The 18,616-nt window shown below is 32.0% G+C and overlaps 1 protein-coding gene across 5 annotated transcripts in view; it reads right to left on the bottom strand.

Annotated features, from left to right (window-relative positions):
• Nucleotides 1-18,616, bottom strand: part of DMD (dystrophin) — a 2,089,750-nt gene that overhangs the window by 1,457,475 nt on the left and 613,659 nt on the right. For all 5 annotated transcript variants that reach the window (XM_079122792.1, XM_079122788.1, XM_079122791.1 and 2 more), the window contains 3 exons: nucleotides 14,610-14,711; nucleotides 14,386-14,493; nucleotides 7,296-7,475 (listed from right to left, as the gene is read on the bottom strand). In XM_079122792.1, the coding sequence (XP_078978918.1) occupies nucleotides 7,296-7,475; nucleotides 14,386-14,493; nucleotides 14,610-14,711 (390 nt within the window). The remainder of the gene's footprint in view (nucleotides 1-7,295; nucleotides 7,476-14,385; nucleotides 14,494-14,609; nucleotides 14,712-18,616) is intronic.

Below are 18,616 nucleotides of genomic sequence, written 5' to 3'. Positions count from 1 at the left end.
TTTCCCCATGGCTTTTAGTAATTGACTCTAAATGCTCAATTATGAGTTAGAATCATTACAAATATAGACAGGATAGGAATTATGGAGGCCATTTAACATAATCTCCTGCTTAATGTAAGATTTGCTACTCTCTGAAGTTGACAATGCTTTCCTTAGTATGGCAGCAAAATTTCCCACTGGCAAAGGTTTTAACAACTCATGGAAGTCTTGTGACTTCCTCCAGTTTAACTCTGGTTTGAACTTTGAATAGAGAAGAAATTAAGTATTTTTTTCTATATGACAGTTCTAAAAAATTGAAGCCTGATAATCACAACTCTAATCTCATTCCCAAGTTATATAGTATCAGTTACTTGCTAGAACTAGCTTTATATAATTGATACTTCAAAACCAATGTTTCCTGGCTCTGGACACCATCTTCATTCAAAGCAATCTAAAGTTGTATAACTTATCCAACACCTAAACCGTAATGTTTCAATTAAATCCCAATAAGGTTGAACATGTATTCATTGAAAGGCATTTAGAAATAGATCTTTGCCTTTAGGAATTTTATGGTTTAGCAGGGAAGGCAATAAACACAAAGATAATTTTGAAATGAGTGCCACATGAAAATTTTCACTATGCAAAATAACTACATGCACTGAACATAATCAATGAAATTTCTTTTGAAATGTTAGAAGATTTCCCTCCATCAGCATCTTAACATTTAAATTTATTTTGTTGCTGAAGGCTGTATATAACATTTTTCCCTGTTCATAGGGCTACTTTTAACAGTAAAATAGTGGAAACAACATTAAGTCAGTAGGCAATGGTTTAAGTAAATTATGGTATATGAATGCAATAAAGTATACATTTTTCTACTATTTCAATGCTTTTGGAAAATGTTTGCAGGATTCTATTGAGTAAACAATGGAAGATATAAACACTGGAATAATTTACAGTGTGTACCATATATTTCTGTATTATTTTTAGTTTCCAAATTGAAGCACAAAACATTTCCTACAAAATGTTACTTTTATAAGCAAAGTTTCAAAGATTCAGGAAAGTTTCATATGAATGTGTAATTAATACTCATGTATATAAGCATATGTGTATATGTATGTGTATACACGTTTATGTATACACATATATACATATATGTATACATACATAAATTTTGAGTGCCCATTGATGTTTAATCAGTATGGATTATACATGTTTATGTATACACATATATACATATATGTATACATACATAAATTTTGAGTGTCCATTGATGTTTAATCAGTATGGATTATACTTGTACCCTTTAAAACATACTTCACAATCATAGCAACATCCTTAGCTGATAATTGTTAACCAAGCTTAAAAGTATCTTGACAAACATGTTAGCACAAGGCATAAAAATCTGATGGTGTTAAGATTCATATCTCTAAGCAATGGAAAAGATTTATATACTGAGATGTGGGAAAATCTTGGGATAAAAGATCAGGTGCTCACAAAGAAGGTTGTTATTAAGCACAAGGTTATAAAATGCTCTGTTTTTGTGAAAGAGTACAGAGCAAGTGCCATAAGTAAGTGTAGCATACAATACATGCTAAAGTTCATGACAGTAGTTTGGTAACTAATTTTTAATATTAATTATTGTCCTGTTATGATATTGATAATAAGGCAATAAAACTACTTGAATAGGTACTGACATTGGAATCATGAGCACAATTAGAGTCAAATACTCAGAAGACATCATAAAGAAATCATTCTTCCCTTTGAAATAAAATATAGGATAATTAAGAAGGTTCATTCTGTAAAACTGTCTCTTCCATTTTATATATTTTGTTCCTCACTTCAAATTATCTTTAGTATAAAATGTGTCAGAAGGAAGACATACATCTTGGCTTCTGGATTCATACTAAATACAGAATTTCAACAACCTTATAAATTAACTGCACCTGCAAAAATTCAAAAGCAATGTAATTTACTTTTTCCTCATCCACCTGACCTTCTTCTACATACCATCTGACATGGAAGTAATGAAATATATTCTATAAATAGTGATGAATATTATCAGGTACTTGGTTAGGAAAAGAACTTGCATCTTTTTCACATGTTATTTCATTTATTATCAGTACATAGTGAATGTATCATATAGATGCCGAGTATTATATCCTTATGCCATATTAATTACATATTCAAGAGTGAAATATAATTTCTGAGGTCAGTCTATTTTAAATAGGAAGAGGATTTTATTTTCATAGTCATTGTCCAACTACCTCTGAAGTTGATATAGTGGAGACAGTTGGAATACCATCAGTAATCCAGAGTTTTATACAAAATTTCAAGGAAATAGAAACATAAGACATTTAGGATTATGAGGACCCTATAGATATCTGTTTGTCCTCAAATTTTCATTTTATAAATAGAGAAGGAAAGGTTCTAAGAGTTAACTCAGCCTTACTGTATTAAATTTTCAGTGTTTTATATTGTTGTAGATAATGAATTAACAACATAAATATATTGCACTGCTATAGAAGGCCCATTCTGAATACTTATTATAGTTGGAGGTAGTGAAAGGATACAATTAATTTCCAAAGTAATTTGAACTCTAATTTCAAATATTTCTAATAAAATTACACCCTGATAAATGAACCAAAATATATTCTACAAGTCAAAGTGTCAATCCATAGATTTCAATGAGATGGATTCCTAAAATAAGTGAGGGAATTTTGCTTTAATTCTACTTTTTATAAAAACATTTTTTTAATTGGCAGCAGGCTTTTAAGGCTTGGAGAGTTTTCAGGAACGACTAAAAAGGGCTGTCAACTGAAAGGTTTCGAGTATTTTAATTAAAATTACTAACAAAAAACGAATAGAGGCAAACCAATTGTAACTACATCACATATATCAATAGGTCTTCAAACTAATGAATGCTTTGAGAATGGATACAGTCCAATGAATGCTTTGAGTGGATATAGCCAGAATGTGATATAAAATATTTTGTCACAAGTAAAAATTAAAATCTTTAAAAAATAAGAATTGACTTAGAAAAAAAAGGCAAACAAATTTCCACCTTCATATACTGCATCCTTCTATCAACATCTGGCAATAATGAAAATCACTGGCTTATCATATCCAGCCATGCTTTCCATTAGTCATGTGTCTGTCAAGAGTTTAAATCATTCAGCAGGACATAAATGATATACAATACGTATATACAAATCTAATGATCATATTTCCTCATTGGGTATCATCTGTGTAAGCACAGAAACACACAGCATGAACATAAATATTCATGTTCAAGGAGAGGGGAATTCTAAGTATATTTGCTTTAAGATATTTTTGCTCATAGTTGAGAATACTGCAAAATTGGTCAGTAGCCATGTAGCAAAATATTTACAAAATGGGAATGAGATCCTAAAAGTTATTTGAGTCATAGAATTTTCCTTATTCCCAAGAAAGGAGATATTTCCTTTGCTAAAATGTCACAAAACTATAAAACTTTCAGACTTATCTGGAAAGATAAATATTTTATATCTAAGATGCCCATATTCAACTTTAATATAAATTATCACAATGAATTATAAAATAATCATATGCTCTTTACACAGTATATGAGATTTCATTTAGATGGGTACAAGGTTTCAAATCACTTAAATTATATTTTATTTTCCTATATTAAAATGGATTGCTATCATATTTCATAATTAAGATAAAGTATATTATTTAGTGTCATGGCAAGTCTCAACAAGTATATTTATTAAAAAAAACAGGAGAGGCATAGGATCATTTGAGCTTTTACAGAAGTCAACCCAGGGTATTTTTCATTTGCCCTCATTTCCCCTATTAATATCCACATAACAAGAGTTACTATCCATCCAACATTCAGAAACAAAGCATTTCTATTTTCTCGGACTGCCTTCTCATCAAGTTTGACATCCTCAGCTTGTGTCCAGGTATTATTGAAGCCAAACCTGACTTTAAAATGCAGGAGAGCAGCCCTCACAGCTCATTTTAATCATGCTTTGATCTCTTGCCATGCAACTGCTTCATAAGGTCAAAATCCCTCAAAGCTTTGACCTGAATAGCTGTCAGAGTCATAGGCACACAATGTTCTTTATATGTGAACAATCAGATGCCTTGTCCTCTCTCTCAGTCACAATTCCTATACCTTACCTCACAATAACAAGGTTTAACTATTATGAGTTTAAAATTATTATCCAAACTTGTCTCATTTTTTCACCAATCATTTAAAAGTCTTTAAAAAAATCTAGGTATAAAGTGTGAGTAGTCATTAATGAGACTGATATTTTCCCTCACGAATATAAGGGGCAAAAGGCACATAAGTGAGTTTTGTTCTTTAAAGTCACCACCTCACCCTAACATTCTTAGAATTACATAAATGTATTTTTGATAGAGCTCAATTTGACATTCACAAAAGAAAATCAATTGCTTTTTTTTTTTTTTTTTACTGTAAATTATCAATCTTTCTTCCTTGTCTCTATCTTCCTTTAATTTCTCTGGGCAGCTTCATTTCTATCTTCCTAAGAATTCAATAACCCCAATGAAGATATGGATTGGCAAAGATATGGATGGTACATTTTGGGGAAAATTCAATGAGGATAAACTTAAGACATGAGCTCATGAAAGGTCAGACTTCAGTGTTCTAGGAAACAACTTGCTTAGGTTCATTTATCTGTTTCCTGGTCTGGTATAGGAACATATAACTGTCTGAAAAAAATCATGGTGAACCACAGGCCTGCAGACTCACTAATCAGTATGATGTATGTATTAGGATCACCTTTTCTCTTCTCTCAAAAATGATCTTATTTCTATTGCTTTGTTTTATTCTCATCATATTCCAGTGAACAAGCAGAACAGATACATGCTATAATGTATGGTGAACATAATTTTGTGAAGAACTACACAAATCAAAGATAGTACTGCTTAATTGCTGAATAAGAGGTTAAGTAAATTGCCTAGGTACTGGTCTCATAACTCTTAGGTCATTAAAAATAAGGCTCCTAATACTTTTTCCACCAACTAGAATAATCAAATCAGTAACACATTGAAGAAATATATACAACCCTCATTGAAAATTAGTACCATTCCAAAGGAATGAGTTTCTTTAAGTACCGCGTCTCCAATAAAGTCTCCCTTTTCCCATTTTAGCCACCATTGTGAAAAACCAGAAGGCAGGGGTGGATAAGTATGTCATTACCTTTGTTAATCAGTGTTTATAATATATTTCACTATATAATCTCACATTAATATATATTCACTAGTATCCTGTGAATGGTAATGTTGCAACAAAGATATTTGAGCAATAAATGATTTTTAATACCAGCACAATTTTTTCTTTAAAAAAAAAAACTTCACATAATGCATGCACCCCAATTTTTAGAAAAAAAAATGCCATAAAATCTGCAACAATCATGCGGTGAAATAGGGTATACATGCAGTCTGTATCAAAAGGCTTCTTAAAGGAATGTATTCCTGGGTCCTTCCCAGGATCTACTGAGAATATGCATTTTAATCTGTTCCCCAGATGATTATCATGCACACTGAAGTCTGAGAACATCTAAATATGGTACAAGTGAACCAGACATGACCTACAGTGTAGCAGTTACACCTCCACAAATGTATTAAAAGGAACGCATTTTAAAACAACTTTACCAAATAATACCAATAGTTCACATAGTTTCTATCCATTTTATTGCAGCAATAACCTATGGGATCAATAACTATGTATTGGAACATCATCATCACTGAGTTATAAGTTACAAATTTACACATGCCTCATGTATTTATTGCATAAATACCAGTGATATTGCAAAGCTGAAAAGTAACCATAGGCTGATCATATATAATAACAATACATGACGTAGTAGTAAAATTACTATTAGGACAATTAATTGCTAAAATAAATTAGATAACAAATGGATTTTAGTATCAATTATATGAGAAATTATTGTGATCAATTCTCATATTTCTTTAATTTTTACATGAGTTTGGGTTTAAAAGGAAAATTCAACAGGGAATGAAATCATATGGCTGATTAATATTTATAATTGTATTTATGGAAGTTAACACCTCAAATTTCCTTTGTTCATCTTTCAATAAGTGTTTCCTAAGTGCTGCTTATCAAATATCAAGTCTCAGAAAAACAAATTCCTTGTACATGTCTCACAACAAAGGAGATATCTACCTAAAATCTATTGAATGAGATCATTGTTTTAATAAGTGTGTATGCATAGCATTGAGTCATGAATAGTGATCAATTAGCAAATGCCATTAAAATATAAAACAATGTGATAGAATACACATAATGTCAATATTTTGAATGGCTTCCTATTATTCTACCATCAGATAATATGAAACCAAAAAACAATCCCTGCTGTTTCAATTACTAAGACTTCTAAAATCACTAACATAAAACCACATTATTACACTAGAATTGTAACTTTGTTATTTTCCAAAACTACAGCTATATTTTCCTAAATTATAGCCTATATGTAATTAAGCAACATTGATGATTTTATGAAATCAACAGTATGAAGCAGAAAATCCAATGATTAGTTCATTATTTGCCCTAATAAAAGAGGTCTTCAGAGAAATTAAAGGACCTGGGCCATAGTCTTGTTCCTACAATTACACTTCCTTGCAGAATTCACTTTTCTTCTCTGGTTTCGTTTTATTTTTTTCCAAATATAAAATGAGGTTGACTAATGGCCCTCATGTTTCTAGGAATCTGTGATTCAGAGTCAGATTGTGATGTTAGAGTTCCCTGGCATTTGATCAACTGCCCTGTCATGCAGCTCCCCATTACTATTAAACAGGAGTGTAGTAACTAATTTAATCAATCAGTACTCATTCCTCTGCTTCTGATTCCCCAAAAACAAAACAAGTCAAGCTAGAAAGCCTGTGTGTGTGTGTGTGTGTGTGTGTGTGTGTGTGTGTGAGTGAGAGCGCATGTGTGTGAGCGCGTGTGCGGACACACTGAGAATTGAACCCAGGGGTGCTTTTCTACTGAGCTACATCTCCAGCCCTTTCTATTTTGAGACAGATCTCACTAAGTTGCTTAGGGCCTCACTAGGTTGCTGAGGCTCACCTCAAAATTGTAGTCCTCCTGCCTCAACCTCCCCGAGTCACTGGGATTACAGGTCCATGCCACTATGCCTGGAAATAGCCATGTTTTTAATTCAATTGACCACTGGACACAGAATAATCCTATGATATCCTTTGTAGGGTCATAGCATTATTCTCTTAATGCAGGTTTCAATATCCCCAGCATAATTTATAGTATGATAATTGGTATCACTTACCTGTGCTGAACTCTTTTCAAGCTTTTGGACTAAATTATCCCAACGCTGGGCAAAGTTTTCCATCCAGGCTTCCATCTTTTGTGTTACTGATTTATTTTTCAGTGTTGAAAGAAGATCTTGGTGGAGTGAACTGAGTTTGTCCATGGTTTGCCTTTTCTTTTCTAGATCTGTTTTTAAAACCTGTTAAAATCAGATCACAGAATAAGTCTAGGTTCTAGACAACAGTTTATTAAACCACTATAGTTCATTCTTTGCATGTATTTTCTCATGCCTAAAGATGGGAAAAAATTGCAATCACATCTGCAAGGTATTGAATATCCGTAAACATATATATAATAACTTTAAATAATCTTTCAAAAAAGGTTGAAGAGATAAAATAGACGTGTTAGAATAAGGACTATGTAGAGGCATTTCAGAGATAGCTTAAAATATCTGAAGGACTGCCAAGAGATCAATTAGTAAAAGGTCTCATAAAGGCAAAACAGGATCAACATGTGGAAACTACTTTTTTTTTTTGGTACCAACGATTGAACCCAAGGGTGTTTAACCACTGAACAACATCCCCAGACCTTCTTTTTTTTGTATTTTGAGATAGGGTTTCATCAAGTAACTTAGAGCCTCAATAAGTTGCTGAGGGAGGCCTCAAACTTGTGGTTCTTCCATTTCAGCCTCCTGAGCTACTGGAATTACAGAAGTGTGCTGCCATGCCCAGCTGGAAACTGCTTTGAAATATTTGGAGGTGGGTGGCATTGCTCTTAGATGATAGTGAATTTCCTCTTACTGATAGAATTATAACAAAAACTGACTCAAATTCCAAGAGTACTGGTAAGCTGAGAAGATGAGAGTGTCTGGAGGGCTTTGCCTTTCTGAAACGCTATGTTTATTTGGATAAAATTACAATATTATTTATTTCCACAATTTTAATATTCCATTATTTATAAATTTAAAACTTGTCATGCAGTTTACTGACCTTAAGCTTTGTTAGCATCAATTATTTAATTAATATTAGACTATTGAAATAACTATTTTCTGAAGTTAATTTGAAGGCAATTAAGTAAAAACAATGTCATAGAGTATGGTCCACATCCCTCAGAAGCTATCTGCTTATTTTTTAAATACTTATAATTTGTTTATTTGATACCAGGGATTGAACTCAGGGTCACTTGACCACTGAGCCACATCCCCAGCCCTATTTTGTATTTTATTTAAGTGAAGGCCATATAGTCCATCTGTATTTTGTTTAGAGACAGGCTCTCCCTCAGTTGCTTAGCACCTCGCTTTTGCTGAGGCTGGCTTTGAACTTGAGATCCTCCTGCCTTAGCCTCCTGAGCTGCTAGGATTACAGCCCTGCACCTATCATGCCCAGCTCATGTTTTATATAGTGATTTTTTTATAGCAATCCTATTTCCAAAGTTCCTGTGAGCAATGAAGGTTTACATTTGCCCTTTTATTTGGAAATAATAAGCAAAGTGACTTATGTGAAACTAGTACATCATACCAGCTTATTCTTTGACTTTTTCTACTACTAAGGTCACCCTGTTCATAGGGAAATCCAATTTCCAAATACCAAATACTAGTCTCTGACTTAACTTAGAAACACAGAAAAGAAAAAGGAAGGAGGCAGAAAAATCATTTTATAGTCCTTTTACAACCCCATTCTTCTGGCAGTAGCAAGTACAATGACTATAAACTAAACTATGATACCTGTCTTTCTAAAACAAATGCAAGCTTATGTAAGAACAACATATGGCAAAGAAATTGTCATGAAACAGATGTACCAATTGCTCATGAACCAAAGTGTCATCGGCTTAGAGCAGTCAATACACCCCCCTGCAAAGTAGCTCATTTTAGCATGCCACCTACATCCATAGGTATGAACTACAGAATGCTTTGGTCTCATGTTCAATTAGTTCATCCTTTATTCAGAACTGGCTTCATTGGCATATTTTATGTTTCAATCATTTTAAGGGAGGAAAAAGCAACTTTTAAAGTTCATTTCTAATATTTTCCTCAATAAGTACTATTTTTTCTTAGTTTGAAAAAAGTGACAGAAAAATATTAATTATTAGTTGGATTCATATCAAAATAAAACTCTCGGTATGATAGTGCATTAGTACATAGGTTTTTTTATATTCATTTGTTTAATTCTCATGTTACCTTTCCATTAAATTCAAGTGCATACTTTCACTAGTAGTAAAACACAGTTTATGCTACCTGTGTAGAGCTGAGAGGGAACTTGAATTTCAAACGTATATTCCTCAGATTCCTTTACAGAAACTAATTTTCCTTTTTTTAAATTAACTTTTGGCATGCATTTATTTTGTGTGAGCCACCGTGAGTTCTTTTTGAAAAGAGGCATGATATAAACAAAGACATAGGCTTAAAACAAAACGATGGAAGTACAATCCTCTTGGCTTACTTTATCAGAACTTAAAGAACCATTTTAAATAGCCCTATGTGTAGGGCTAAAAGGTGAATCCATTATTTAAACTAAATACGTAATGATTTGGACACATTTCAAAGAAGGAATTGGAGAACTGTTTCAAGAAAATTGTATTGGAATTCTACGGGTAACCTTCTGCTACGTAAACAAGTTTAATTAAGCCTCCTGTGTTAATATTAGATAAAATGAAGATGAATTTGGTGAACATTATCAAATTGAAAGTCACAATTAGAAACGCAATGAGGAAAAGTACACTTAAGGTAAAATTAAAATAGCATTATAATGAAATTGTATAATTATTGAAAACATTTTTATAGAAATCTATATAACAAAACACTGAACTAACCAAAATTTCTATCTAGTAGATTCTAGATGTAAGCATTTAAAAGTGATAATGGCATTTTCTGTTCTCAATTATTATTTCCCTTTTTTCCTGCTTCCCTGAATGCTCTCTGAAATCTCCCAGTTCCTAAAGGATCTCTCTCACAATAATTAGTAGAGGGAGGATAAGAAAGAAAATCCATGGCTATGCCAGATAAACTAATCTTAGTGATGAATTACCTTTTCCTGTCTATCTTTAAGTTTGAATCTTATGTGAGAATATTAAATAATTATGCTTCAATTGTTCCTAATAATGAGAGCATTTCATTTTACATATCAAGAATTGATCACATGTCTAGCATGTGAGTGCTAGAAACCCACAGAGTTCTGAAAGGTCCAGGAGACAAAAGGAAACTCTAGAAAACTTATATCAGGTAAAGGTCAGTGGGAAATTAAAAGAACATATATTTTATTTTGATAGAATCAAGTCACTTGGACCTACCTCCAAGTAGGCAGGAAGCTATCATCAATAAATCAGATTGGGTTGATAGTAGATATGGGGAAGACAGATACCCTGTTAAATAAGTAGGAATAGAAGAGTTCTATCTTGTCAAGGTTAGAATATTAATTGAAGTGGAAAAAAAGAATGTATACTTATTAAAGGCCCAGGAAACCTTCACTGTATTATCATAAGGAGTATGCCTCAGAGAATAATGCCAAGACAATATTTAGTACACTAAAAAAATTGAATTCTTTATCTGCTCAATCTATAATTACTCATCTAAATGAAAGAAGTACTCCACTTTGCTCTAATCACCAGTTATGGTACTTCAGTAAATTAGTCTTGTTTAGGGGTTCTCAACTTGAGAGAATTTTAGAATTACCTGGAAGATGTTAAAATGCAGATTGTTAGGCCTTACCCCCAGAGTTCCTACATCAGTAAACTTGGAACAAGCCCACAAATGTACAGTTCTAGCAAGTTTCCAGGTAATGTTTATGTTGCTGGTCTGGGGACCACACTTTAAGAAACACTGATTCGATGTGGATAAATTCTTTGAGTACATCATAGGAGACGAGCACTATTAACAGGGACTTACTGAATTCCCATGAGCACTCTAACCCTGTCATTTGAATCACAGCCAGTGAAAAGTACAGTATTCCCATAGCCCTTGCATAGTAGGGAAGAAGCTATAGTCAAAAAATGCAATTGGGTCAGTAGGTGATATGGGGAAGAGAAAGACAACTTGTTCAATAAGACAAAAGTAGACAAGTTCTGTCTGGTCAAGGTTAGAAGATGAATTGAAGAGAATAAAGTAATGTATACTTACAAAAGACCCAGAAAACCTTCACTCTATTCTCATGAGGAGTATGCCTCTGAGAATAATGCCAAGACATATTTTTATGACACTAGAAAATTGAATTTTTATGTTTAGTATCTATTTAATATTGTTATCTATTTTATCTTTCCTGGATCACCATGCTTCCCCAGAGTTGTCCTCCTTTGGCAATACCAACAGGCCCTAGAAACAGATGTATTCTAGACTTGGGTCTTCCCATAACTTACATAATCTGTAAGTCTTCCAATTCACCTCACAAAGGCAAAAGTTTCTTTTCTCCTTTAACTTGTCTCCTTTACACCAGAAAAAAAAAATAGTTCTAATCATAAAAAAAGATCTACATGCCTAGATATGAATCCCACAGATCTAGAAGAAATGAAACATCAAATTCCTTCCCTCACATCCTTATTGAAAACTAGGAAACAATCCCATGGGTTATTAATGATAATATTTTAAAACAAATTACATTGATTGTAAATAAAAGAGAGTTTCAGCACACTGTATCTATACCCAGGTATATAATAGAAATGGGTGACAGATGGTACCTGTTTTGGGTCTCAGACTGTGACATATTTTAATGAACATTAAATTCTTATTCACTGCCTGAGTCAGCAGGGGAATTTTACCTCAAATTCTAGACCAGCTGTCAGGTTTTGTTAATTGGCTTAACTATCAAATGGTAAGACTTATACAAAACATATTTTCACTTTGTTCACAACTAAGGTGACATAATATGAATTTTAATCATATTAAAAAATTATTTAGACTTTGCTAAGAGAGAATCTTCATGGTCCAGAGGATGTCAAAGTCTTTTAGTCGTAAAAATGTCCACATAGTGGCACATGATTGTTACAAATGACAGTTCTCAATTGCCGTTATTTTTTCCAAGAAATCAAATGATATGAAGAGTTTTAAAATGGGTTGAAAGGCCTGCGCCTAAATCTGGATGCCTTAGTGCTCATTTTAACTCTGCTACTAATGTTATATAATAACTAGTATATGCCATATGTTTCTTTCTAGACCTCAATTTCCTCTTCAGACATAACCTGAGTAGCTGATCCCAAGGATCTTTAAACTTGTAATTGAATCAGAGATAAGCTAGATCATTTCTTCTAGCTTTACTGTAATTGGATTTTGTCAATCTGTTGCTTCCTAAGAACAACATTCTTGATTGGTAAATTCTATCAATGATTTACATAGTAACTTGCATTGTGTAGTGAAATTATGACTGTCTTATACAAAATAACTTTTTAATTTTCTGGCATATGGTATTTTCCAGATATGATTATTTTAAAAAATTGTCCAAGATGCTCTACTATAATTTGACCTTGGTACTTCTCCATGAAGATATGTACCATGAATCATATTTATTCAATCTATTTTTGAGCATCTTATCCTCTGCCCATGACTATATAAAAGTACCCTCAGTTTTTGTCACTCTTAATTTTTGTGTCACTCTACACAATTACTCCTGAAACATCTCTATTATAGTTAACTAGTTATGAATTAATTCCTGAGAGTCTAGTATATATATATCCAGTTGGCTAATGAAATGAATGTTTTCACTTGGATATCCCAAAGATATTTTAGACTCAATGTATCAAAACTCAAATAATTATCATGTTTTTGCTTTCCAAAAATTTCTCATCCATTTTCCTCCTAGGTCTACTAACCCTCCTAGGAATCTAGTCGCCCAGTTTAGAAGCATGGGTATCATTTCAAACCTCTCTCTCTCTCATGATAAGTTTTACTCATTCCATCAACATCTGTCATTTCTCCCTTCTCATTCCCACAGTGCTACTTAGTTCAAGAGTTCTAATTCATCTACTTACTACCAAAAATCTTACTACAAAAGAGTATTACAAAAAGGTACGTATGATTGTTTCAAACTCTCAATGGCTCCCCATCAGTTGATGAATAAAATTATAAATATATCTGATATTTTTGCACTCATCTTCTGTTACATAAATTACTTTTCTGAACTCTATCGGCATTGCATCACTCAAAAAGCATCTATACTTAGACCAATGATTTACCTAAAAGCTAGCTTGTAACAATAAGTGAACCTAATTTAAACTAAAAGTCCAATGAATCTTAGTACATATGGAACAAAAAATGTACAATGCAAACAAATATTTGGTAGAATGTTACATACTAAAAATAAGGGAAATTTATTTAAGTTTAGCTTTAAAGAAATTATTCAAGTATTAATAAGTATAATATCTAATATCAGTACAGTTACAAGTACATTCATTAGGTCAAATTATGAAATATTATAATAAAATTTTGTTTCTTAAATAACTAATGTCAAGTTAGCATTTAACAGAATTGATGTATCCAAAATGTTAATGAATTCTAATTTGGAATATTTCATTTAATAATTTAAGTTCCTAATATTAGATCGGCCTCTCCTTTCCTGGAAAATAATAACATTCAAAAAGAGAAGTTTTAGAGTGCTTTTAAAAAAATTAATCTTGTTAAACAAAATGTGTCAATGAAGCCTTCCCTGGAATCATGTCACTGCCAAGATCATATCATTTTTCAAAACACATGAGGTATGTATAATGAATGCCATTTGATTATCCTTGTTGGTTAAACTAAGGTTAAATCCCAAACATGTGATGATAATCATTTCTTATACTTCTCATATATTACTCTGTGAATCAACTTTATGAGTTTAGAATGATGATGATTAGAACTTTTAGAAGGCTCACAAATACTTCTTAGTATTACTTTTTATGTTTTAACTAAAGTTTTAGTATAGGTATACTTATTTTTTCATGAGTTCAATTTTGTTTGAAAAGCAAATGTGAAAATCTACTTATAGATTTCCCCATTTGAAAAAGTAACGTAGGCCAACTTTAATCTATGAACTTAGCAAAAATGATAAACATTGGGTTTCAGACTTAATAGGATAGAAAATACCAAAAAATGATAATAACACACTATGAAATTTTTAAAAGATCACCAAAATCTAACATATACATACAGTCATTTTTTGAAGACTTGATAACATTTCATTTTGATCCTTAAAGTCAGTTGTGTGAATCTTGTTCATTGCATCTTCTTTTTCTGAAAGCCATGCACTAAAAAGGCACTGAAAGAAATCAAAGAATTCCAGAGAAGCAAAATAATTATTAAAAATAGATCTTTTTGTTTTCCAATTTAACACCTCTCCATATCTTTAACTGCCATGATTTCCACATGACTCACCTGTTCTTCTGTAAAACGTTGCCATTTTAGTAGAATGTCTTGTAAAAGAACCCAGCGATCTTCCGTCCACCTACAGATGTTTGCCCATCGATCACCTAGTACCTGGGGAAGAGAGAACAGAACACATCAGTAAACAATTTTCAACTGAATTTCATTAAAAATGACATGAATGATTTGACGAAGTATTTGATTTTGAGTGTCTTATGTATAATGGAGATTTTAAAGAACCCATTTCTGCTTCTGCTTATAATTAGGTAAGAAATGTGGCTTTCTTTTGCCTTCAGATTATCTCACCTTTCACTGAAAAGCAATTTATATGCAGTCTGAAGCAGTTATTATACCACTATCTGAACAATACATTAGCAAAGACATAAATATAAAATTAGTTAAGGTCAATTACACAATATACGTACCAAAACAATACTACACTCCATTAAAATGTACAACTATTATATGTCAATGCAAAAACCATAGAGGGGATTTTCCATTGAGAACATGTCAACTGTGTACAATCCTTGGGTCTGAAAATGCACCCCAAAGAATAAAAGTCTGACTACTAAATTAAAGACATTAAAATGACTCTTATATAATGCTGCATAATTAAAATTGCCTAATGTCTAGGTTATAGAAGAAAAATTTTAGTCACTTTAATATTACTATATAAATTATCTGGATTATTACAAACTATAAAATGTGTTATCTCAAAAACATTATGGGGAGAAAATTTATGTATTACAAAAACCAAGTACAAATGATTTTTTGGATTGGGAATGTATATTGTAATGACTTTAATGCAAAGGGAATATTTTAAAGACAAAAAAAAGTGTGTCATTTACTTTAACTCCTTTATGATACACTTCAGAGCCCAAAATTGCAAACTTTTATGATTTTTTTTCATATGAGAATTACTATCTCAAAGCTGTTGGATAAAGATAGAGGTATCTCAATATATGGAATGCTTTATTTTTTATGGAATCAGAACTAAGAAAAATGTTTGCAATTCATATTTGGAAAAATATATCCAGTATCTAAAGTAAGTCTCACAAGTTTCTACTTATCTTGATGCTGCATGTTTGGATCAATCTACTTAGAAGATATTACTATGTGACTCAAACAATGCAAATGTAATTAGTGTTATGAAAAAACTCCCTCTATCCCTAGGTAGCTTAGAGATCTACATAATTTTTTACACTGTTTAATCTACTATCACTTCAAAAAGGCAATCCCATGCATGAGTAAATGGTAGGCAATAAACATTTTACTATAATATTAAAATGATCATGTACTCATATGCATCTCAGTCAGAAGTGAGTTTTCAGAAGTGTCAATAAAAATGTTATTGCTTTCAGCATAATGTAACTGATTTTCTTATTTTTTATAGTTCCATTCTCTACTCAACTCCTTTTGAATTACATTAGGTTATGACAAAAAAACATAACACTGAAATAGAAATGCAAGACACCCACAAGAAGTGAGCCAACATAAATCAGTGAACTAAAAAATTTTAACCACTTAATTATTACAAACAAATATGTGGAATTTTTCCTAACACATATTTTAAATTCTTTTAGTGAAACCTTGTGACAATTTAGATATGCATCAGATAAACTGGCACATAATACACTGATTCATAGATTAGTCGTAAAAAAATAGCTTCAAACAGAAAATCACATCCCTTAGCTATAAACTCTACCATATTCCTATTAGAGAGTATAGTTATAAAAAGTCAAAACGTGGTATATTTGCTATAGCCCTTCAACTTCTATGAAGATGGGAATGAAGATCAGGAAGGACAAACCAAATACAGTATTTATAAATGAAAGAAAATGGAGACCTAAATTGATAGAGCACCCATGTATTGCTACAAAAAAAGGTAAACTGACGCATGTATAATCCCACTGCTGATGAATTACAATTTATTAATGTTATCAGAAAGTCCTACAAGTCCAAATAAAAATCCTCATATTCTAGATTGCTTAATTTTTTTAATTTCTAAAATATATATTTTTTTGTTACTTAGGATTGAACCCAGGGTCACTTTACTACTGAGCTACACCCCCAGTCATTTTTATTCTTTTTATTTAGAGACAGCGTCTCACTAAGTTATTGAGAGTCTAGCAATTTGCTGAGGGTGACCTCAAACTTGTGATCCTCCTGCCTCAATCTCTGGAATTGCTGGGATTACAGGCATATGCCACCACAACTAGCTAAAATTATAAAATATTTTAATATGATACATTTTATACTGTCAATTTTTTCCACTATAAATACTAAACCACTAATGATCAAGTATTTTAGGTATATGGTTAACCTACTTAAGACAACCATTTTAGGAATGCCATTAAAAGTGTCCTTTGTATCTGAATAATGACGACAATTTTGATAATTCATTGAAGCTTGTATGACTTGGTCAATATTTATCTTATAGTTAATGATAGATTCTAATTTGTTCACTATCATGAAATTTATTCAAACAAACATCTATTTCAAAAAACCTACAGGTGCCAAATAAAAACAAAGTAATGATGTGAGTTTGTTGTATTCCTCAAAACTCATTTTGAAGCACTACAACCAACCCACTACCTCAAAATGCAATCATATTTGGAGATAATGCCTTCTTTGATGGTCTTAAAGTGAAGCCATTAGGGTAGTCTCTAATTTGGACAGATACCAAGAATAAGCACATAGAGGGGAGACCACATGAGCACACAGAAAGAAGGCCGCCATCTACAAGTCAAGGAGAAAAGACTCAGAGGGCACCAACTCTGCCAAAAAATTGAGAAAAAAAAATTCTATTGCTTCAGCTACCCAGTTCAATATTTTGTTATGGCAGCAATCACAAACTAATACAGAAGTCTCATCTGAAAAAGGCTCTTCTGGAAGAAACTTACAACCAAGTTAATAAATCTCTTAAAGAAAATATCAATACCTTAAAGAACTGATATAAATATTAAACAAGATTGTTTTGAGAAGTGTTTTTAACTTGAAGAACTTATGTTAAGTATTTGTTTTTACATTTTGCTTGAACATTTTTAAAAGCAAATCTTCTAATAGCTGCTAATGGTCATTTGCTCTTTTTGCCCTTAAAAAAGAGAAAAGAAAATGTGGGTGTGGGGTTTCATCAAAATAGAAGAAAGATCAGTGGACTAGATGAAGGGGACTGAGGGGGAGGGAGAAGGGACAGAATAAGGGAAGAATAGCAGAATGAATCTGACCTAATGTTCCTATGTACATATAGGAATATACCACAGTGAATCTCACCATCATATATACCCACAAGACACTAATAATTACAATTAAATAATAGAAAGATCGGTAGAGGGAAGCAAACAGGGGGAGGGAGAAAAGGAGGGAAAAGGGAAGTATTGGGGACTGAATTAGAGCTTATTTTGTCCCATGCTTTTATAATAATTTCAAAATGAATCCTAATGTTACATATAACTAAAACAAATCATTTGGATTCATCAAATAAAAAGCACTTCTAAACCTATAGAAATAGATATTTAGTCTTCCAATAGATACAAAGATTTATACTTCAAAAATACATTCCATTACTTAAACCTATCTTATTCTCAGAAAACTCTAAATGAATCAAATCTGAGTCACTTCTGTTGCAATGTGGGCAATGCTTCTTACTGGTCTCAGTGTAATTAGATAAGTGAATTAGAAATTGTTTGCTTACATGCCATACACATATGCATATTCATATATGTACATACTGAATGAGTTTATGGATTTATCTTTTTATTGCTTAAAAGTATTGGCCTTCATTTGAATTACAAAGAATGGAGCTAAGAACTTGGAAGATTTTCAGTCAGCCGTAGATTTCTTAAAAGATACTGATTCCTATCATTAAATGAGTACCCAAATTGTTAGGTATAAAAAATTAGGTTTAGTGGGACTGACAAAAAGATAAATCTAAAATTACATTAGTGCATTTATATGGAACAGTTTTATTGCAGTATATTTGTACATGCATATAAATACTTTGATCATGTCTACCCCCA

This window comes from Sciurus vulgaris (genome assembly GCF_902686455.1).
Source record: "Sciurus vulgaris genome assembly, chromosome: X".
Lineage (NCBI taxonomy): Eukaryota > Metazoa > Chordata > Mammalia > Rodentia > Sciuridae > Sciurus > Sciurus vulgaris.
The sequence above is the reverse complement of the archived record's forward strand: the minus strand, read 5'-3'. Positions and strand labels throughout refer to the sequence as shown.